Consider the following 25,129-nt stretch of genomic DNA (forward strand, 5'->3'; position numbering starts at 1 on the left):
TCATATGACCATTTAGTGTACCCGTTCCACCATCCTTACCAGTTCCTTGCTTAAAACTAAATACTTGTCCATATAGGGTACACGTAGCTGTTTGGTTTTCCCTATTCTTAGTCATAAATTTCCAAACTTTAGCTGTTGGCTTACGAGTTCTAGGCGGTTTGTCTTGTGTATGTGATTGTGCAGGACATGTATCTCCTATGGGATTTTCGGGGGGTTGTGTTTCATCATCATCATCTAAGTCTTCATTAAAAGTGTCGGTAAAATGTTGTTGCATTGCCTCATGACCTAAAAGCGGATTATTTCCACCAACATCAATACCTAAATTAGGTGTTTCTTCCACAAATGTTTCCTCATTAAGCGCACCCCTAACAGTACGACTACTACTACCTGCACCACGTCTTAATCTCTTTGACATTATTAAATAGAATTAATTTAAATCACAATCAAATAAATCACAAGAAAATAAATTAAAACAAATTAAATTGCGTAAATTAAATTGTGAAAAATAAATTGCTAGAATTAAATTGCGAAAAATAAAGATAGAGTTAGAACGAAGGTACCAAATTGCCGGATTAATTTCCAACAAAGTGAAGGCGGCTAGAATTGCAAATCCACCAAAGCTACTTCGGATTGTTGCAAAATCACCAACTCCACCAACAATATTATAATTGCAAAATTAATAATTGAAAGTTGAAACTATAATAAGACTTTGTGGCTAATTATTGCAAAGAAACTATAATTGAGAGATTGAAATTTGAGAGAAAGATGAAGAAGAGTGAATTGATGTGAATTAAAATGAAAATGAAGAAAGGTTTATATAGGGGTGGGGATGGGTTAAAGTGTTAAAAAAAAAAAATTTGGGGCCAAAAATTAAAAAACTGACCGTTTGGCAACGGCCATTTTTGCAAATGGACCGTTGCCAACGGTCCATTAAGGCCCAACGGCTCTTTCCTTTTTTTTTTTTTTTTTTTTTTTTTTTAATTTTCAGCGGTTAAACCGGTCTAACCGGTCCGGTTCCGATTTTACCGGTTTAACCAGTTCCGGTTTCCAAAATATTGGAACCGGACCGGTAAACAATTACACGGTTAACCGGTTCCGGTTCCGGTTTAACCGGTCTGGTTACCGGTTAAAACCGGTTAGCCCGAACCGGTTGCCACCTTTAGGTTGGACTCGAGAACACTAGCATGGTCCTATATTTGGCCATTATTCATTGATTTGTTTGACAAATGGGATCCAATACAAAAATCACAATGTTGGATGCGAAGAAGTGTCAATGTGGAAGAAAATTTTGATTATGAAAATTCCAAATACAACTTGAAGTTGTATTTGGAATTTGAAAAACAATAAAAACCTTATTTTTCACTTTTTTTACTACCAAAACTTTGTTGTAAAAGTACATTTTAACAAAAAAAAAACTATGGCCAAGCACAACTCTAACTCCAAAATTCCATAAAAAAGAGAATAAATTTTTTATTTCTATGGGCAAACGCCTACTAAATCGATGGAGTATATTTTAGATGGTAGTAATTATCTAGGCAATTATAGGCTTAGAAGATTTAGGACTAGACCTCACTATTAGTTTGCTGCTACTCCTCACAAGACACTTTTGCAATGTTATTTCTTTTATTCAGATTGTAAAGGATATGGTAACCCAAGGATTATGTTCACCCATTTCTTCATGGACTACTCCTTTATGTACGTCCCACTCTATTAAAATCTATAGTATACTTCTTAATTTATTGCTTCGTAAATTTTGTTAATATTCCTTGACTACCAAATTTATCTTGCTTTTTCTTGTTTGACCACTTTTATCATTGTATTTTTCCCTTATAGGTGGTTCAATTATTAATTTCACCAACAGGTTTATCAAAAGCATGTTTAGCATCACTATGAATGAGTCACTTTTTTACAATCAACGCGGCATGGGGAGTCATTGGTCCCCTAATCATAATTATTTTTGGCATATATAATATATTCGGCGATCATTTTTTTTTTTAAAACAATCGTAATATTCGAGTCAATTTGCGTACATCTTGATTAATTTCACGGTATACAAACTTAGGCGACCATTGAAACTAGTAATGAACACTTACATTGACAATTCGACTCGTGATTAGAAGCTTGTTAAGCTTAACTGGGGTCACGATAAAATATGACGAGTATGACAAGTTTAAGATTGAAAGTAATAACAAACATCATTTTTTGAAATCAAGCCAACATCCTATTCCTATATGTCGAGTCAACTAGACCAATCTTCTATCTATATGCCTTGTGGACAAGATCAAGTATATGGAGTAATATATAGTCTCCAGAGAACAAATAAAAAAGGTAATTAAAACGTTATAAAAACATTCGTCTAGATATGTCATCTGATGATCAAATTTATAAACAAGGATTGAAGTCATCTAGATGTAAAGAGTTTCTTAAGAAAGCTATATATTGTCTGTGTCATGTCCTATTTTCCAGAACAGTTCGAAAACCAAAAAGAAAGGACTAAAGAAATAGGGTCAAAACTATAGAACACAACAACCAAAAGGACAAAAAAAGGTCTTAACGAGTAAAAAGAAAAAAAAATAATAACAAAGAAAGTTCTTTTTTTTTTGGTTTTCTAAAGCTATCCCCTGAAGCAAGTTTTCTAATTGTCTGCTAAAACCTTGGAAAAAAAACTTCAAATTACAGCTATCTGCTTCATGCTTAATATTCTCCTCCTTCCAAACATACATGCATACCCTGCAAAAATAATCGTAAATTAATCAATAAGGATGCCAGGATGCACATACGAACACGCAGACATATACATATTACTTCTTTCATCCTAATTTATATGATGCACTTTCCTTTTTAGTTTGTTAAAAAAATCATACTCTTTTATATTTAAAAATAATTTAACTTTAAATTTCATATTTTACCACAAAGTCGTACAACATCTATCACTTCTCAATTTTGATCCATGGTGGGTAGATTCGATATATGAATCATCATTATCCATTCGATCATAAAAGAAAAATTACGCGAGATTGTTCACCTAGAGAGTTCTAAAATGATTCTATATATTTGCTATAAATATTTTCACTATTAATGCACTTGTAAAATGTAATCAAAGTTCCTCAAACATTATAATTTACCTCTAGAAACATAATATGAAGATCATCCCTTGAACCAACAGGCAACACCGATAAAACTAATTATTGCTCCAGAACTAGTAAACCAACTATTTTCACTCTTCTATAATGGACAATTTGATACAATTTCACAACAAAATCATATATTGGTTGTTAGGAAACTTAACAGATCAGACACAAAAGGAAAGACACAGAGACAAGCACACATATCCAGATGCGAATAAAATTTCCATTTTTCTCATTATATTTCATGACTAAGAAATATTTTTAAATTTTTTAAACTTGTACCTGTACTTTCCTGTGCTTTCCTTCTTTCTTCATTTAACTTTTACCTTTTCTCCTGAACAAGTCATTGAAAATTGCCAGCATTTCCAAAACTCAGCTGGCTTTGATTTCTCTCTGGATCAAATAATGAGCTCATCATGTTCAATCCATTATGCTGCTGTTGTTGTTGTTGTTGTTCTCTTTGGCTACTAAATCCTCCACTCATACTTCTTACTATCTCTCCAACTCCAAGGAAATCTCTGGTTAATTGTTTCTTCTGAGGTGGTTGATGCTGCTCAAAACTTAACTTGGTTGCTGTATTGTACCCTTGTGATCCACCTCCATAAGCATTCATTACACCATCTACCAGGTCATGCAAGTGGTTATATCATTAAGTTAGTGGTGGAGCAAGAAATATAACAAGTAGACACAAACGTAATATTTCACGTGTCTCAATTTAAGTGATGACGTTTAATCAAGTACAAGTTCAAGAAAGACAAACTTTTGAAAATAGGTAATTACTTAATTACTCGTACTTATTGATTATGCTGTGTTAACTTACTATAGTTAAGTGATACAGTGAGGTGATATTAATTAACCATGATTAAGTGGTAGCTATAAGTCCATGCGCAAATACATATCATATATCTATTAGTTTAGGGTAAACACCTAGTTCAGGTTATAAGTTTTTATCGTCTAAAATATGCTATAGACATTTCTGTCGCTGTAAGTAAAATGAGAATTTTAAAGTTACATTATTGCTAAATAAGTAAATGTATTATTCTTTTTGAGACAGACTAAAAAGAAATTTGACATATAAAATGAGATAAAGGGAGTATATAATTAAAGGGGTTCAAAAAAAAAATAAGGGGTTCAACTAAGTCTAGTATATTTTAAACACCGAGCATAAATATATATGTGAAAAAGCGCTAAATCTTAACTAATAGTATGCGGTAAGAACTTAACGATTGAATCCGTTGAATATCAGTCATGAATCCACCTCTGCCAATAAGAAATTCGAAAAAAAATGCAAAAATGTCACACCTGAAATGTCATTGCCACAGTTGAGAGCTTGGTGATCAGATTTTGTGCCACTAGAAGATGAACCATCTATACCAGTATTAGTACTTCCAAAGGCTTTGAGCAATGTAGCATTGGTGCTAATATTACTTGTAGTAGATCCAATTTGAGCTGCCTTTTGAAGAAGTGCTGTGGCTGACATTACTGGTGCAGCTGAACAAGTACTACTATTCTCAACTTGTGAGCCATAAAGTGAAGGCATTGAACAACTAATATTATTGTGATCACCCAAAATACCACTTGTGGACAAATTATTGCTATTGCCAACACCAATATTGCTGCTATTGTTCTGGAAAAAATTGAGGCCAAACATACTAGGAGTATTATTATTGTTCTGATCAAGATTAGGGAGTTGCATTAGGCCATGGACCATTGGCTTCATGTTGGCATAATCTTGATTTGATTCTTGAAGGAAAAAGGAAGAAGAAGAGCCAATGGGTGTTCCAATAATGAGGTTGTTATCAAATTGACAACCATTAGTCTTTGTGTTGTTAATACTGGAACCCAATTTGGACAAGCCCAAATTTATGTTGTTGCTATTTCCATATAAGAATTGGTTGCCAATGGCACTCAGGGTGGGTGGATTTCTTGTACTTTCTTGAGCAAGGGCATCACAAAAGGCTCTATGTGTGATGAAACTGTCACGCCTGTGTAAAAATAAATGAAAAAATTATTAAGACTTTAAGTTCTATGCACTGATAATACAAGAACTATTTATACTGATGATATGATATAAAAAAGAAAAGTTTAAGCTGTCAATGTGTATAGTATGACCTAAATTCCAAAAATAACACATAAACCCAAGGTGAAAAAAATAAAGAGAAAGAAAATTTTAGTAGCTCAGTTGGTTGGTTACTTTAATTTTTTTTTTATTGGTGAGGGATGGATTCTCCACCTTGTAATCCTCCCCTACCCCTACCTGTGCCACTTATGTATAATTAGAAAATAAAAGTAAACAATAAGAAGAAGAAGAAGAAGAGGGACAATTTAGATGAAGTAGGTTAGCTGAAATTGAAATGACCAAAAATTAAAGAAAGAAGATTCCAGTTAAGGCTCTCATGTCCAATTGGGACATTATATAACTTCTATATGCATTGATATCAAATCATTCTAAAAATAATACACGTAACATTTCATAATAAGTGAGAGTAGTTACTTGGAAATTAAAATATGTTAAATTCAATATTACTAAGTTAAATCCAATTCAAATTGTCCTGCAACTAATGACAATGACAATCGCATGTTTTTGGGACTAAAACAAATTATGGACGGTTGTAGCAACAACTACAAGAATATTTTCTTTAGCTAGTCTAAGTAAAAACTTTACGTAGCATATGATTACCATACAATTGAATTTACCGAAACTAGTCAAGGAAATTGACTTGAAAATGACTCAAAGTTTGAGAAGTGGTCCCATTATAGAAAAGAAAACCTGTCAAGTTGACCAAGGAGAAAGTTTTGTGGAAAAGCTAATTAAGGACAAAATTTGGAGATAAAAATGAAATTATAAATGCATTTACAGGTACAACATTCAATAAATTCAAGCTAGTTTTTTGCGGCCATGTCATTGTTAAATTAATGTTGGTGGGAGAATAACATAATATACAAAAACAAAGTTATGAGGGAAGAGATGAAAAAAAAATAAGTTACAAAAAAGAGAGAAGAAAATGAGGAATATAATTGCCAAAATTGACAGAAACATAATCAAGGATGGTCAAATAATATATTGCCAAGTTTGGGTAATGAATGGTGAGAATGAACTTTCCGCAATAAATAAACAAACTAATGAAACAGAAGAAATTGAGAAATTAAATATCAAATCAAAGAAGTGAATTGCATAATCTTCAATAAATGAAACTGCCAGTCATAAAAATCATTTAATTAAAGTGAAGAAATCCCTTTCTGCTATTCTTTCCATTCCTTTTTACTTGTTCATACAATTCCAAAATATCGTACAAACAATTTGTGTAAATAAAGGAGAAATTCCAAATATTATTTTAGAGTCTAGGGGCCTAAGAGAAGGAAGATAGATCACCAAGGCTGATTTTTAAAAGGGAAGCTATATTTGTTAAGTAGAGGAGAATTTAGGACGGGTCTTATAGGTTAAACTGAACATATACATATATGCAAACTAATATTATAAAAAGATACAGTATATATAATAAAGTAATTTGCTACCTCTATATTTTAAATTCGTCTGATCAGCTGGTATCAAATGACAAAGGGGTCTAAAATATTAGTACTATCATGAAAAGGGCTGGCTGCAAAAATTCAGAACAATACACATCTAGCCAACCAATTAAGAAAGAGAACAAAACCTGGCAAAGGTGACCATTTCTGCATGGACATAGCAACACGTGAATAAGTTGTAAAGGTAAATGTAACGGAAAAGCACGATGGTTCCTAGGAGAGACAGACTCTCTGGTCGTTGGGTTGGTGAATAAAAGATTATAATTCCGCAATATCATGATTAGCACACATTAATAGAAATAGAGGATTTTCTCATCGATATTCAGTGAAAAAATTTGTGTTATAAAACATCATATTCCCAGCTCATTCCTACCGAACCAGCTCATTGGAAATTAAAATGCTGGGAAACTTTGTAATTTTTCCGTGTGAAAACACTATTATTTATGTTTTTCTGACCACATTCAATGGAAATAGCCACTGAGCATTTTTTTAGTGGGAAAATAATACTCCCTTCGGATAAAAAAAAAGAGCCTACTTAGCAATTTGCACGCCCCTTAAGAAACTACTCACTCCAAGAAAAAAATACGTAAATTGACTAAACTACCCCTAATTAAATAGGCATTGGGATTTGATCACATAACACTTAATAGGGGCAAATCTGGAAAGATAAAGGTTAATTGTTTCTTGGTTTAATAAGTGAAAACTTTTTTTGACCCAAGAAAAAAATGCTAAGTGTGGACACTTTTTTCTATCTGGAGGGAGTAATTTTTTAGTAGTGACATTTTATCTCTATCCAGGATACTCCCTCCGGATCAAAAAGAGTGTCCACTTACCCTTTTTTTTCGTTCAAAAAGAGTGTCCACTAATTACCAAATCAAGAAACAATAAACATTATTCTTCCAAAATTGCCCTTATTAAGTGTTAAGTGATCAAATCCCAATATATTTAATTATGGATAGTTTAGTCAAATTATCTATTTTGGTCTAAGGATTAGTATTTTCTTAAGGGGCGTGCAAATTGTTAAGTAAACACTGTTTTTGATCCGGAAGGAGTGAATAATCATGTCATTACTAATTCCGAGATAAAAAATGACACATTGTCCTCCTCCAAAACTTTCCCCCCTAAGTTTCTTTTAAAAAAAAAAAAAAAACACAAAGTTAAAATTAGAAATGAAATTTTATCCCCATTTATCCGGTTTAAACCAAGTATATATTTTATATTATACCTCTATCCTAGTCATTATTATAATTTTGGAATAACTTGTTTCTAACAAAATGAGAGTCCATAGAGAAAAAGAGAAAGAATATGTACCATGGTAAGAAAACAAAAAAATATACGACCATGGTTTCTCAAGGATAGTTTCACGTGTACACATTGTCTATGCCAGTAAAGATCAAAGAAAAAAACAAAAACCTACAAGTGTACAAAACCAAAAAACAAAGACCAAACAAAAAGAAAGAAGATAAGAGAAAAAGGTGAAAAAAATGAGTTCAAAAGGAGAATCTTGTAACCGTAGAAAACTTTTTCCTTTCATTTCTCCTCTATTTCATCACCTGGGGAATCTAAAATTAGCCCTAAAACCCAAAGAATATGCCAAAGCTTAATTCACTTCATGTGTGTAACAACTACACAGTCACGACTTCAAATAAAAAAAAACAAGAAAAACCAAATTTCAAATAATCAATAGCTGGTCCGAAAGGACGATCAGTCACATTTCAAGACTAAGACATGACTCAAAATCACTAGAAACAATAGCGTGCACTTCAAAAAAAATATATATATATTCCGTCTGTTTTAAGTAATTTATTGTATAACGTAGTTTGACTGAATACAAAATTTAAGAAAGTAATGATTTTTTTTTTAAAAACTTGTAGCCTTAAATATGTTAGTACTATTAGCAGAAAAATGGTTCATAAAAGTCGATAATAATCAAATATTCGATTGTCATAGGTTCTGTTGTTAAGTCAATAACGACGAGATTTAGTAATTAACCCTAATAAAAAAATTTAGGCCACTAAATAAAAAAAATAAAAATAAAAAATAAAAAAAGCTAGATAGACGATCGAGTTCACTAAAAAAAATAAAAAAATTAGCGGCGGACGGATAACTTCTATCGCTAAACAATGAAAAATTATCATTAATCCTATTCTACGATGAATTAGTGACGGATTATTATCAAAAAAATCCAGTTAGGTGCGAACAGTCTTGCACTAAATTAGCGAGGAATTCCGTACCTTGAGAAAAGAGTGCCACAATCACATCTATACTCACGAGTGCCACAGGTTTTGCTATGTGCTTTCCAATCAGACTGAACAGCATACTTCTTTGAACACTTCTCACACTTGTATTTCTTCTCACCATGTTTTCTGAAGTAATGTTTTTTAACCCCAGTGAGGTCACCAAGTGCTCTGCTAGGTTCATGGTGAACACATGTTGGTTCTGGACAAAGATACACCTTGCGTTTTGCTACTTCATTTGGATTCTTTTGCTTTAGCTTCCAAGGCAAATTGTGTCCTCTTCTGTGGAGTTGTAAATTTTGTTCTCTTTGGAATCCTTTGTTGCATACCTCACATAAGTATCTGTTTGTTGCCATTAGGGTATATGGTGATAATGCTATCACTTCTGCGTCTGGATCTGTTCATCCCACCACAAAAAAAAGGGTAAAAAACAAAATTCTAATGACAAAATATTTAATGAATATGTACATCAACTATGGTGGAAACTTACAAAATATTACTCCATATTTATGAAGCCAACACATAAAAATGAAGAGAGACGTTTTTCTTTTCATTTCTGTTTTGTTCCAGTCATCCCAACCTTAATAAATGGACTATGAAGAGATAAGTCGAATGGCTGGATTTTTAGTCGGTTTTCATTCGCCTTCTTCCCTTATAGTCCATCATCTATAAATGGTGGAAACTTACAAAAATAGATTTTATCGGATAAACTTGAAGAGAAAGATACTTTCGCTTGTGCAATTTGTACTTCTACCATTTCAGCATTAATGAATGAACTATATATGAAGGGGTCAATTAAGTGGTTCGAGTTTTCAGTCATTCGGTTTAGCTTTTCCTCATAGTCCGTTAGTGGAAAGGGTGATTTTCTTTGCAAAAAAGAAATTGAGGAACCTATCAAAATTAGGGTTTTTCTCAAAATTGTAAGGTAAACTTGAATTTCAGTCTTAAATTAGTGTCCTTTTCAGCTTTTACTTGTACATAAGAAGATTAATAAGAAAGGAAAAAAGAATTTAATGTTCTCTCTTGTTCTTTTGTTTCAAAAAATTGAATTGCATTCCCTTTTCACAAAATTAGTCTAATTAATTAGATACTTGCTTGGTGTTCCAGGTTGATTTCTTCTCTTCTTTGTTGTTGCTTGAGCTTGAGATTGAGCCATGGTTGAGGATTGAGCCTGTTGATGATGAAGTAAAATTCCTTGTTGATTCATCTCATGTTGATTTTGTAATTCTTCCCTCATTGCAAGAAACATAGCTGATGATGACCCTCCATCCATCTTTAAATTAATTTCTTGTTCCTCTTCTGCTTTAAATAGAAAAATTAAGAAGCTCAACCAAAGAGATGGAGGGAAAAAATAAAGAAGAAAAAAAAGAATTGAATTCAATAAGCTTCACACACAAACCTTATCAAGAAACTCAACCTTGTTGCTGCAAATGAATTTTAGCTAACATAAAATTAAGTGAGTGACTGAGTATTTTTTTTTTTTTTGAGTAAGGAAGAGATTCATCCCATGATGAGCTATTTGATGTTCTTTTTGTTATCCTTCAACCCTTTTGGTATAAATGAATTTGTCAAGAAAAGATGCTATGAGGTTCCTCTATATGTGTTTTAGGTGTCATGCATATACACAAACACATATCCATACCCTTTTTTTTCTTTTTAATTTCTCTCTCTCATTTTCCTCTCTTATTCATTTAATTTATCTCTGTTTTATACTTTCATATCACTACTTAAATCTACTACTCAGATTCGATGTCTACACCAAATAAATAAGTATACAAAATATGTCATTTGTATAAATTACTTCTCGCACTTAATCATGATTAATTAATATATATCTGATGAGCGCACGTCAAAGAGGTTTAATTCGATTATATTGCCATAATTATTAAAACATTTGTGAGTAATTTTAGTGATAGTATTATTGGAAAATTCACTTCTATGTTTTGTTATTTGAAGGTAAGTTGTGAGTTTAACGTAGAAGAAATTGATTTAAAACAACAACAAATCCCAAAATATCCAAGTTAATAACAAGAATTGGGCAAGTATATAACAAAAACAAAAATTGATTCCTTTTGCAAAATTTTCTCAAAATTTGAAAGGATTGGGAGGAGGTGAGGGGTTTTGTCTAGATAAACAACTTAGTTCAATGTTTACACAAAATAAATGATTACACAATATATGTCATTTATATAAATTATTTCTCTCATTGAACCATAATTGAATAAGATATATTCTCACCTCAATTCATCAGCTAATCATGATAAATTAACGTAATTTAACGTACAATAAAGTAAATATTAAACGTGAATAAATATTTTCCGAATATTTAGCCTAGGATGATGTGATGTTAATGTGTAACATTTGGGTCCATCGACCAGCAAACGTTGCCTCCCTTTCTCTCATTTCGTATCTTCTACTCACTCTCAGACAAAATGTTCTTTCGTCACCTTCTTCTTGGCTGTCAATGTGAAAGAGGCACTTTAATATACAAAAAGATAATATAATAATTTTCTTTTTAAAAAAATGTTTGTATAGCTAGATAATAGTCAAAATAAATATTCCAAATGTATATAGAATTGTGAAGTCCTTGTCGAGTTTCATTTTGCCATTTTGTGTCATTGCGTTTATTAGGTATGTTCTTGTGGAGCCTGTTTGCTAAAGAACAACCATTCTGTCAGTCTTCAGATTTGTATCTGATAATAAATTAGATAAATTGAACTGAAGAACAATTTGAAAATAATTCAATTTGCTTCTTGAGAATAAACAATTTTTTTATTTGGTAGCGTATGTTTTTAATTAACTATAAATTTGAAAGTGTATATTTTGTTTACCTGAGATAGGGTCTCCCACAAGAATATTCTTTTTATTGAGACGACTAATCCGTTAGATTTACCATTTAATTAATTCGGCAGATTAAAGTTAGTCTTGTCTTTACCGTCTGTCACACACCGGTCAGAGATGGAGCCACATGCAGTAGTTGTTACAGGTTTGTCAAAACCCAAAAACTTTAGTTCAAAGTTCAAATTCTTTATTTGTGTTAAAGGCTTTATTTAAATACATACAAATAATCTATCTAAAATTCAATTAGCAAAAATAATTATAATTCAGAACCTATAAATTAAAAATTCTGGCTCCGCTCTGACACTGATTTTATCCACTCGCTTCTCTTGCTTCTCTTAGAGGTTGTCATCATTAATATGAAGATGTAACTTATATTCACGCACCGTTAACTGGTTAATTAATAATTCATAACTGATAATTAATATCTTAATTGTTTGATTATCGGTTTAGTATATTTACAAATTGATAAACGATAAACTAGACCATTAACATTCAAAATCGAACCAAATCAAATGTAAATAGCTCTAGCTTGAATTCATAAGTTCTAATTAAGATAAAGTCTTACGTCCTACCGCATTCTTTGATGATGTACATACAACTTGAGACTAGTGACTTATCAAGACTCAGAAAGAATAACCACTTTCTTGGCGGTGGCTCTTGTTGGGAAGTGATGATGACGACTGCCAGGAAGCATATGTAAGTGCTAGAGGAAGATGAGTTAAGCCAAGGGAGACTATTACATCACAATACCAACACTCTTATCTTTGCTTCAATTTGAACATTAATAGCTGCAGTGTTCGAACAAAAAAGAGACTTAACTTCGTTTTGTTCTTTCTTGACCCTCATGAATCGGGGAGAATGTTAGAATTCATGAATTCAATATATTTTGCTCGAACGTCATATATTTATAAAAAGAATTCATAAAAGAAGTATAAATAGTTAGTTTAGAATTAAGTAAATCAAATAAGTAGTTATGGTAGAATCCAGAATCCGTAAAGTTAAATCTTGGTTCTGTCAACGGCATGTTTTAAATGTTTCAAAGCTTGCGTTCTTGCACTTCTTCTTGACATGACGTCGTCCTTGAGTTTCACTTGCATAATTTTGAATTTTAGGATACGGCTTTTTTTGAGTTTCATTTTCATAGTTTCGAATTCCAGCAAATGGTGGTTGAGTTTTACTTGTATAGTTTAAAATTCCACGATACTATCCTTAAATTTTGTGTGGCTACTTATGTAGTGATATTTTAAAGATTTTTCAAAATTTTGGTATTACTTGGAGAAATGGCAATTTACTTATTGGCCAAGACAAATACTTGGTTGGCAAGTTACTTGTTTACCAAGTACATGTACTTGGATGGCAAGTATACTTGCACTCCACCACTTTACTACTATAAATTGGCCTAAGGAGCTTTCACAATAATCATCCAACAACTAAGAGCTAATCTCGTGCTCCAATTTAATTATCTCGTGTCCTTTTTTATAAAAAGTTCTTTAACCACTATTACTCTTTTCATATATAGATCTTTTGTTTGTTTTCATTGAAACTTGTTGGTATTATTTAATTTTGTTGATTCCTGTATCCTTTAATTAAATTTAGAGAAGGACTTGTTTAATTCTGGGGAAACATTTTACATTGCTAAAATAGTTTCTTAGGACAGTGCCTAGCACGACTCAAGTCATCTTTACAAAATATATTATCGTAATAATGTTTATTTTTCCAAGTATATTTTCAGTAGTATTAGTTTGCTAAACAAAAAATATTATTTATTATTGTACTGGTTTTATTTTGTGGTTTTCCTAATAATCTAAGAAACTATGGCAAATAATATTGCTTGTGAAATTAGTGATAATACCGACATGAGTGTTGTCATGGCTTCTCCCGTTCCCGTCATCTTTCTAGATATCCATGGTGATGCAGATGCATTAATGTGTCCACAGTTTAGCCAAATGATGATGCCAAAATTCAGATATGTAAATGGACATGGTTACAAGCCCAAAGGCAATAATAAAACCTTCATGAAAAATACACCTCAGTGCAAGAGAATATTTGGGAGAAATGACAATCCCGTTAAGTCAAAAATAAATTTGGCTGAAGCGGAAGATATAATTATTGCGGTCATTTCAGAAATAAATATTGAGGCCAATATGAGAAACTGGGTAATAGACTCTGGTGCTACTAGGCACATTTGTGTAAATAAAAATAATTTTGTGTCATACACCCAAGTTGAGGAAGGAGAAGAAATTGCTTATCTTGGTGACTCAAGGACAACTCAAGTTCTTGGAAAAGGAGAAGTTCTTCTCAAACTCACATCTGGTAAAATTCTAGCATTAAGTGATGCATTGCATGTTCCTACTATCCAAACCAATTTGATTTCTGTGGGATTATTAGGAAAAGTTGGGGTGAAGGTTTCTTTTGAAGAAAATGAGATTGTGTTGACCAAAAATAATATTTTGGTGGCAAAGGATCTTATAACCGTGGTCTATTTGTGCTTAATGTTTCTAATGATATATGTGAAAATGCATCTACTTCTACTTATATGGTTGAGTCTATTTCTTTGTGGCATGCTAGATTAGGACATGTTAATACTGTATATATAAAGAAAATGCAGTCGCTTGGTTTAATATCTGGTTTAGACTCAAATAATTTTGACAAGTGTGAAATATGTGCTGAAACTAAAATTACTAAAAAGTCGTATTTTTCAGTAAATAGAGAAACTGAATTATTATCTTTGACTCACACTGATTTAGGTGATTTAAAGCAGACTATGACTAAAGGTGGTAAAAGATATTATGTGACTTTTATTGATGATTTTTCTAGATTTACTAAGTTGTACTTGCTTAGAAATAAAGATGATGTTTTTAATGCTTTTATTTCTTATAAAATCGAGTTTGAAAATCAGCTTAGTAGAAAAATCAAGAGAATTAGATCTGATAGAGGTGGAGAATATTTGTCCTTAAATGTTTTTTGTGAAAAGAATGTATTATTCATGAAATAACTCCGTCTTATTCACCTGAGTCTAATGGAGTAGCTGAAAGAAAAAATAGAACATTGAAGGAAATGATGAACTCCATGTTAGTTAGTTCTAATGCACCTGATAATTTGTGAGGTGAAGCTATTTTATCTGCATGTCACTTACAAAATAGGATTCCTCATAAAAGAACTGGCAAAACTCCTTATGAATTGTGGAAAGGTTATAGACCTAATCTGAAATATTTAAAAGTGTGGGGATGCCTTGCTAAAGTTCTCTTGGTTGAACCTAAAAAGAGAAAAATAGGTTCTAAAACTGCTGACCGTATGCTTATTAGATATGCTGAACATAGTGTTGCATACAGATTTCTTGTGTTGAAAAGTGATGTGCTTGACTGCAATACTATAATTGAGACAACGAATGCTGAATTTTTTGAACATATTTTTCCATGGTCTGATAAATTTCTCATGCACCTGTTGAAAGAAATAATGAGATTACCTCTAATGAGGAACTAAGAAGGAGCAAAAGGCCTAGGAAGGAATATTTTTCTTATGGAAATGATTTTCAAACTTTTCTTGTCGATAATGAACCATCAAATTATTTTGAAGCTATATCTTCTTCTGATGCTAAGTTTTGGAAAGAGGCAATAAAAGTTGAACTTGATTCCATTATGAAAAATAATACATGGATTTTAACTGATTTACCTCCTGGTGCAAAACCTATTGGTTGTAAATGGATTTTCAAAAAGAAGCTTAATCCTGATGGCTCTATAAATAAATATAAAGCTCGTTTAGTTGCAAAAGGATTTTCTCAAAAGCAAAATATTGATAATTTTGATACATTTGCACCAATGACTAGACTTTCTTCTATTCGAGTTTTAATTGTCTTAGCATCAATTCACAAGCTCTTTATCCATCAAATGGATGTACAAACAGCTTTCTTAAATGGTGATTTAGAAGAAGAGATTTATATGGTTCAACCTGAGGGATGTATTGTTACTGGACAAGAAAATAAAGTTTGTAAATTAGTGAAATCACTTTATGACCTTAAGCAAGCTCCTAAACAGTGGCATGAGAAATTTGGTCAAATCTTATTGAGAGACGTTTTTTCTTCTGTTGAGGTGGATAAATGCGTTTATACTAAAATGGTAGACAAAGATTATGTTATAATATGCTTATATGTTGATGACATGCTCATATTTGGTACAAATTTAAATATTGTGGAAAGTACCAAATTATTTTTGTCTACTAGTTTTGATATGAAAGATCTGGGTGAAGTAAATATGATATTGGGAGTTAAAGTTATAAGGAGTGATGATAATATATTTCTGTCACAAGAACATTATGTGGAGAGACTTCTTAAGAAGTTTGAATGTTTTGAGGTGACACCTGCGGCCACTCCTTATGATGCTAACTCTCAATTGAAAAAGAATAGTGGTGACCCAGTTGCTCAGTCTAAATATGCACAGATTATTGGGAGTCTGATGTATTTAATGAATTTTACAAGGCCTGATATAGCCTATGTTGTGTGTAGACTGAGTAGATATACTCATAATCCCAATCATGAGCATTGGTCTGCATTGATTAGACTGATGAAATATTTGAGAGGAACCATGAATTATGGTATTATGTATAGTGGATTTTCCTCTACTTTAGAAGGGTATTGTGATGCAACCTGGATCTCTGATTCAGATGAGACAAAATCCACTAGTGGCTATGTGTTCACCCTTGGTGGGGGTGCAATATCGTGGAAATCAGCTAAGCAGACTATCATTGCTGGATCGACTATGGAGTCAGAGTTTGTAGCTCTGGAGTTAGCTGGTTCTGAGGCTGAGTGGCTTAGAAATTTTCTTAGCGAATATCCCTTCAACGAAGGATGAGTTGCCTCCTATGTTTATGCATTGTGATTGCCAAGCAGCAATAGTTATTGGAAAGAATAAATCTTATAATTGTAAGAGCAGACACATGAAATTGAGACATGATGTCGTTAAGCAGCTGCTGAGAGATGGAATGAATTTGGCCGATTCACTAACTAAACCCGTGGGAAGAAAATTAATTCTTCAAACATCAAAAGAGATGGGGTTAAGGCCATATGATTGTCAATAGAGATGGTAACCCAACCTATGTGATTGGAGATCCCATGAAGTAGGTTCATATGGATAATAACAAGTCGATATTGGCTCTGCGCACTTAAAGAGAGTGCTTGAACTGCTACTAATTGTGAGGATGAGTTATTAACTCTTAATGAATTCATAGTTCTTATGGATGGTGTATTTAAAGCAGTATACAGTTGATGAATTCACCTATATGAGAGTGGAGTGGGGCCGCTCCTATGAGACATTAGCCTAGTCTCTAGAGCTCTCATGAATAACCAGGCACGCGCATGGCCTAGGGCGCAAAACCGCGTTGAACAACAAAATTACGGAGTCGAAATGTGATTGATAAAGTCTCTGACTTACCACAAGAATTATTGGTTCATAGAAATTTTATATTTCACCAGTAATTCTGTAAGTTAAATTTTATCAGTCTAAGTTTGGTTCATAGCCCAAAAGGCACCAAACCTACTGCATTTCAGACATACAAATCCAGCAAGTTTTACTCTTCTATTTAAAAATTCTTTAAAATAGTGGGGGATTGTAGTGATATTTTAAAGATTTTAAAATATTTTGGTATTACTTGGAGAAATGGCAATTTACTTATTGGCCAAGACAAATACTTGGTTGGCAAGTTACTTGTTTACCAAGTACGTGTACTGTCATACCCCATTTTAACCGGAGTACAACATATTGGTGATTCCTGTTTTATTTGTTTTAAGGAGTCGCCACCTAATTAATTTAACGGTGAATTAGGACACCTAGAGATTAACTAAGGCAAAGTTAAAACTAAACCTCAAATAATAGTCTGTTTAACCAGTGTGATTCTAGGTAAGGGCTCTATATTATCCTAAAGGGAAGGGGTTAGACATCCTTTAGAATCCGTTAACTTACGGTTATCCGACTAAACTTAGGTTAATTAATATAGACTAAACGCAAATATAATATTAAGAAAATAATTTGTAAATTATTGCTAAGGTTTTAAAAGAAAAAAAATGTAATAATGCTATTTAAAATAATACTTATAGGTATTACTAAGGCTTTAAATGAGAAATATTAGCTAGAATAAGATTGATAGAAAATATGATAATTTATATAGAAAGGAAATTTCAAATGCCGTTTAACAGAAGATTTGAAATGCTAAATAACACTTAAAGATATGTTGATATGATTTTAAATACTAATACTATTTTAAAATAAAACTTATAAAAGATAATTTGCATATGAGTAATAGTTTTAATAGAAGACTTCGCAAATTTGAACTTTGAATAAGATAGCGTGACATGAATATGACTATGTAGAAAAATCTAGACTATTTTTTAAATGGAAAGCAAAAGGAGGTGAATTTTCTTTCTCATTTCTTATTAACTATGATAACTATGCTTAGCAGAAAATATGCGTGATTGATTCGAACTTGAAAGGGTTATTTATAAAATATGCTTGAATTTATATTTTTGCGTATTAGTGGCGTTTTGAAACTTTATGATAAAATACGATTTTCTTTTACTTAAAATATATATTCGTGTCATTTTGCCAATCAATTATTCCAAATAATAAATACTATAAATAATTTTAACATGAAAAGAAGAGAATAAAAACTTATGGAATTAGTCATTAACTTCCTTAAATTATCTACCCATTACTAAGAGAAACTATTCATACTAATTTCCATAATTCACCTAAGCTAAGGGAAAGCGCAATAAGAAAAGTGTTAGTCAAATAATATACAAGTCAAAGGCACAAAATAACGCAGAGGCATAAATAAAATTAAATGGGCTTGGCCCATTTTCTAGGACTGCTGCTGTTGGGAATGGGCTCAGCGCATTTTAAAGGCTGCTGCGACTGTTCATGCTTATTGGGCTTTGGCCCAGTACTTCTTTTTCTGCTATGGACTGTTGCTACTGCTGTGTGGGCTTAGGCCCAATAATATTTTTTTATGCTGTTGCGGATAGACTGATGGGGAATGACTCGAGAGGATTTCGTTGGGCTTTAGCCCAACATCGAATGCGAAAGGAGACGAGTCCCTCAGACTCATATGCGGTGGTCATGCATAAAATGAAAGAAAAAAGGATTAGGATACAATTAGATGAATAAGATCAATATGCAAAATATATACTCGAAGCAGTTCACGTATATGCGGTATATAATCGAGTATACCTCATGTATACATATATACTATCAAATATGACCTGCTTGCAACGTGAAGGCATAAAAATGAACAGGCAGGAACACAACATGCCTTTTTTAAACAGTCTATTAACAACTTAATGACTTTCGAAAACCTTAACTGAATGTAGCAATCCAACACTCTATATTCCATTTAAAACAATTCAGAACACGCAGAATAAAACAGACAAGCATGCAGGTGTACGTCACAGGCAGAATTCGAATGAGGTATATGGGAGTATTCATGCATATACAAACAGGACCAACTCTTTATATCTGCGTGTGCAAACAACTCATGAAGACCAACAGGGTTTCTTAACTGAGATTAAGAACCTGAATTTCCTTTTTTATCAAGCACTGGAATCAAACTCCTTAAGCTAAAACCGATACTATCCTTCCAAACAATGCCCTAGAAAAGAATGACGAATAGGATGGACCAGGGACTAAAGTCTGGATTTCCATCCAGTTAAAATTCTTTTAAACTGAGAATCAAGATCAAGCAGTTCAGATGAACCACATACCACTACAAAAATTAGGAAATTAGGACCCATCCTCAGGTCTATAACCTCAACACAATGACATAGATCGAGTTTCACAGTTTAAAACTTTCTTTATTGAGTTCTTAGATAAGTGATCAAAGGCTAATAATTAAGCCAATCCAACATGATCCCAAATAAAAGCTGGATATGTGACTATTTAACTGATTCATACTAGATCGACTAGGTCATATTAGATTAAGTTCCACCAATGTGAGCATCTGCAACAAATATGCCGAACTAACCATTAGCCAAATTAACTAGGAGTGAGACCCAAAATGAACCTATAAATACTTCTAGCATGATTCCCACATATCACTTAGATGCAACAGATTCACAATTCATACAGATTTTAAAACGAAATATCTCCTAATGATGTATACTCATATGATTCACACAATGCTCATAAATGAACTTAAACAGATGAGACTCAGCAAGATTGATAACTGAACATCAATGAATGCCATGAAACAGAACACTTTCAAACAGAACAGATTCATACAGATTCAGATGCCCAGGGAACACAACTGAAACCAAGGATGAAAAGGAGGGATATCTAAACTGGACATTAGGGAACCAGGGGGAATCGTACTCATGTAACATTACCTCTTTTCACATAACTAAACTCAGGCGACTAACTACAAACTACAGATCAAGATTTGCTGATTCCAGATTACAGGAATGTCCATTATGAATTAAGCTAATAGCAAATAAATCGTATGAAGGGTATTTAGATTTCCCACGAGCGTACATAGCCAACTGACACATAATGAACATATCACGAAATAATTGTCATTAAGCTAAATCTGATTTGCCAACTTAAGACTTGCTATTGTATGCTAACATAGGTAGATAGACTGAAACAGAACTAACGTGTATGCTGACCCTCATTAACTGCAACTAACACATCAAGGCCAAACTAACCAACTAATTTATATACTAGACATATATGAAACCTCATTGGCCTAACCTAAACAGAGGCCAACATAACATCAGTTGCTCTCAACAACTATTAGACTAATTTTCAACTAACCAGCAAGCATATGAAACGCATACAACACATAAGACAGACAGGAAACATTTAATTCACTGATAAATTCATGAAGGAAGATGTTTACCGACCTTTTTCGGATGCAGCGAAGTGGGTGCGGGTCTTCGATTCACACTCGAAACACTTCAAATTCGAGGTTGCGAAACTCGGATTCGCAACAACCACAGAACAGACGAAAAATCGTTTGAGTATTTTTGATTCGATATTTTTGCGATATTGTGACAACTAAACAAAATATTTCGCAGGGGATTTCTTGAACTGAAAGAAAATCGGCTGTTTGGGAATTTGCTGAATCCAAAAAAATCCCCCCTTTGATGATTTAGAAACGATTATTTATAGGGCGATTCTAGGGTTTGTTGCGAAGAAGAGAGAGAGGAGCGGGGGGGGGGGGGGACAAGAGTGAAGTGGAGGACTGGAGGAGACAGGGTATGGTGGAAACGATTATTTAGCCTAGTATCATTCTGATAGGGAGATACCTACTTTGTATATAATGACTTTCATACATCAATACAAATCACGGATTGATTTCCTACATGGTATCAGACTAGGTTTCTCCTAAAAACCCTAACTTCTTAAACCCTAGCCGTCCACCTCCCTCTTCTCTCCTAACCCTAGCTGTAGCTGCCACCCCTTCCTCCTCCCTCTTCTCTCTTCAATGGCTGACAACAAATATTTCCATTCTGCTTTAACCATCACAAATGTGAAATCTTTAATCCCAATCACTCTAGACATGGAAACCAGCCATTATCACGAATGGGCGACACTATTTAAAGTTCTAGCCCGCGTCCACTCCGTACTTGAACACATCATACCACCAACTGACACCACTGAACTCACCGCGTACAACGCAACAAAGGCGGCTAACCTTCCGCTCTGGAAACGGCTAGATGTGGTGGTCCTTCAATGGATATACGCCACCGTATCCTATGATATTCTTACCTCTATTCTCATGACGGATGATGTTGCAGAGAATGCTTGGGATCGAGTTGCTCAAATTTTCCAAGATAACAAGCACTCATGGGCAGCGTACCTTGAAACTGAATTCACCACCACAAAAATGGCCGACTTCAGCTCGGTTATGGCCTATTATAATAGGCTCAAGTCTCTCGCGGATCAGCTTGACAACGTGGGGTCGCCGGTGTCCGACCAACGTATGGTCTTACGCCTCCTTGCAGGCTTACCGGAGACATATGCACACTTTGTCACCACCATCTAGCAGAAGGATGTGCTGCCCTCTTTCTCTAAAGTGTGCTCCAGACTCAAGCTCGAAGACGCAGCAGCCAAGGAACGTGCCCGCGATTCCAGTCCCGCGGCTCTACTTGTTGATAATGATACTCCCTCCCCGCCACCTGGCAGCAACAATAATTCAACTAACTGTCGTGATAATAATCGTGGCAGGAATTCTAACAGGAACAAGGGAAAGGGGAACAACAACAACAACCGCGGGAAATTTGACGGCGACGGCGGACAGACTAGCAACGGCCAGTGGCCGACGGGACAGCCATCGCCAGGGGGCTACTACTGTCCTGCCTGGCCGCCCCAGCAGTGGCCAATGACCCCCTGCCCGTATCCGACGAGACAGTGGCAGCAGCGTCCCACCACACCGCGGCCCGACAGCGGCATTCTCGGTGCGAGTCCACGACCTCAGCAGGCCTATTCCATGCATGGTCCGACCTATTCTGGGTACACTCCGACAGACGTGGAGGCAGCCATGCACACTCTGTCCATGCATCAACCGAATGATAATTGGTACATGGACACCGGAGCGACTTCCCACATGACTGCCAACTCAGGTACTCTCACGTCTTATTTTAATTTGAGCAATAATTCTGGAATCATTATTGGTAATGGTAGCACTATTCCAATTCGAGGCTATGGTCATACATCCCTATCCCCACCTAATCCTCAATTACGTCTCCTAAATGTCTTGCATGCTCCAAAACTCATCAAAAACCTTATTTCCGTACGCAAATTCACTAAGGACAATAATGTTTCTGTTGAGTTTGATCCTTTTGGGTTTTCTGTGAAGGATTTACCGACGGGAAGCCGCCTAATGAGATGTGAGAGCACCGGGGAATTGTATCCTATCATTGCCACAAAATGGACCACTCCACCATCCACCTTCATTGCCGCATCACCTAGCTTGTGGCATTCCCGACTCGGCCATCCGGGAAATGCTATCCTCAGTTCTCTTCGTAGTAATGCTTTAACTGAATGTAATAGGGCCCGAACTTCTTTTTGTACCTCTTGTCCTTTGGGGAAACATGTTAAATTGCCATTTTATGATTCATTGTCATTTACTACTATGTCGTTTGATATCATTCATAGTGATTTATGGACATCTCTTATTTTAAGTTCTAATGGGCATCGCTATTATGTTTTCTTTCTTGATGATTATAGTAATTTTCTTTGGACTTTTCCAATCTCTAACAAGTCCCAAGTGTATTCCACTTTTCTATCTTTTAAGGCATTAATACAGACTCAATTCGAAAAAGACATTAAAAACATTCAATGTGATAATGGGCGGGAGTTCGCCAATGGGCATTTTCAATCTTTTTGCGCCTCAAATGGTTTAAATTTCTGATTTTCTTGCCCCCATACCTCTCCTCAAAATGGCAAAGTGGAAAGAAAAATTAAATCCATTAACAACATAGTGCACACTCTTCTTGTCCACTCTTCCATGCCCCCTCTTTTTGGCATCATGCTCTCCAAATGGCCACATACCTCCTTAATGTACTTCCCACCAAAGTCCTTGGGTATAAATCACCAACGCAAGTTCTCTATCAACGAACCCCCTCCTATTCGCATCTCCGAGTTTTTGGGTGTCTATGCTATCCACTTTTCCCATCTACAACTATTCATAAGTTACAAGTAAGATCCACCCCGTGTGTATTTTTGGGCTATCTATTGAATCATAGAGGATATAAATGTTATGATTTATCCACCAACAAAATCATCATTTCAAGGCATGTCTGTCATCTTTGAGGAAACTCGATTTCCCTTCTCCAAATTGCACTCACCAACCCCAACTTCTTATGATTTTTTGGACCATGGGATTTCTCCATATACCCTGCATTTTCTGTCACAGCCTCCTCCACCCGTTGTTCCCTCGGTCCAGCCCCTCCCCCCATTGCCGAGCAGCCCCTCCCCCCGTTGCTCCACCCGTGACTGCCCAGCAGCCCTCCCCCCACTGCCCAGCAGTCCAACCTCACGGTCACTGCCCCACAGCCCCTACCCCCACTGCCCCACCCGTGACTGCCCAACAGCCCACCCGCATGGTCACTAGAAGCCAACATGGGATTTTTAAGCCCAAACAACCGTTCAACTTAAATACTTCTAGCACTCCCTCCATCTCGCCTATCCCACGAAATCCTGTCAGTGCTCTAAATGACCACAATTGGAAAGCTGCCATGGTTGATGAATATAATTCTCTAATTAGCAATAAGACGTAGGAGTTGGTTCCACGTCCCACTGATGTGAATCTTATTCGTTCTATGTGGATTTTTCGTCATAAAAAGAAATCTGATGGTTCTTTTGAGAGGCACAAAGCCCGTCTTGTCTATGATGGCAGGTCTCAACAGGTTGGAGTTGACTGCGACGAAACTTTCAGTCCGGTTGTCAAACCGACTACTATTCGCGCTGTCTTGAGCATTGCACTTGCACACTCTTGGCCCATTCATCAGTTGGACGTCAAGAATGCTTTCCTACACGGTAATCTTAATGAGACTGTTTATATGCATCAGCCTATTGGGTTTAAGGATCCAAAGCATCCACATCATGTCTGTCTCTTGAAGAAATCGTTGTACGGACTTAAGCAAGCTCCCCGTGCATGGTTCCAACGCTTTGCAGACTATGTCTCCACTATTGGTTTTTCACATAGCCGATCTGATCACTCTCTCTTTATTTATTGTCGAGGTTCTGACATTGCTTACATTCTGCTATATGTTGATGATATTATTCTCACAGCTTCCTCAGATGCTCTCAGAAAATCCATCATGTCTCTGCTTAGTACCGAATTTGCTATGAAGGATCTGGGCCCTCTAAGCTATTTTCTGTGTATCGCTGTTACCCGGACTTCACACGACATGTTTCTCTCTCAGAAAAATTATGTAGCAGATATTATAGAGCGTGCGGGCATGACTGCCTGTAAGCCAAGTCAGACACCGGTCGACACCAAAGCCAAACTTGGTACCACGGCCGGGCCTCCTTGCAATGATCCCACCCAATATTGTAAATTGGCCGGTGCGTTGCAGTACCTTACATTCACAAGATCAGACATCTCCTATGCGGTTTAACAAGTATGCCTTCACATGCATGATCTAAAGGTTGCACATATGTATGCTCTTAAACGCATAGTCCGATACATTCAAGGTACTATTGAGTTTGGTCTCCATTTGTACAAATCCTCCATTGCCTCTCTTGTTTCTTATACAGATGCAGATTGGGGTGGTTGTCCAGACACTCGCCGATCCACATCAGGTTACTGTGTCTTCCTTGGCGATAATCTCCTCTCATGGTCATCCAAACGACAACCTACTATGTCTAAGTCAAGTGTTGAGGCCGAATACCGTGGCGTCGCTAA

At 35.0% G+C, this 25,129-nt stretch overlaps 1 protein-coding gene across 2 annotated transcripts; it reads right to left on the reverse strand.

The window, feature by feature from the left end:
- Positions 1 to 2,332: 2,332 nt before the first annotated feature.
- Positions 2,333 to 10,552, reverse strand: LOC132614495 (protein indeterminate-domain 5, chloroplastic-like). Of its 2 annotated transcripts, none has more exons than XR_009572319.1 (6): positions 10,293 to 10,550; positions 9,989 to 10,192; positions 8,891 to 9,290; positions 4,431 to 5,113; positions 3,411 to 3,749; positions 2,333 to 2,730 (listed from the first exon to the last, which is right to left on the reverse strand). XR_009572319.1 is itself a non-coding variant. In XM_060328955.1 (6 exons), exons 2-5 carry the CDS (start codon positions 10,164 to 10,166, stop codon positions 3,472 to 3,474), a joined length of 1,539 nt encoding a protein of 512 aa, XP_060184938.1. In that variant the 5' UTR covers positions 10,167 to 10,192; positions 10,293 to 10,552; the 3' UTR covers positions 2,333 to 2,730; positions 3,455 to 3,471. The 2 variants fall into 2 exon arrangements, 1 of the variants encoding a protein (XP_060184938.1); XM_060328955.1 differs by having other exon boundaries at positions 3,455 to 3,749; positions 10,293 to 10,552.
- Positions 10,553 to 25,129: the final 14,577 nt, after the last annotated feature.

This window comes from Lycium barbarum, chromosome 10 (genome assembly GCF_019175385.1).
Source record: "Lycium barbarum isolate Lr01 chromosome 10, ASM1917538v2, whole genome shotgun sequence".
NCBI lineage: Eukaryota > Viridiplantae > Streptophyta > Magnoliopsida > Solanales > Solanaceae > Lycium > Lycium barbarum.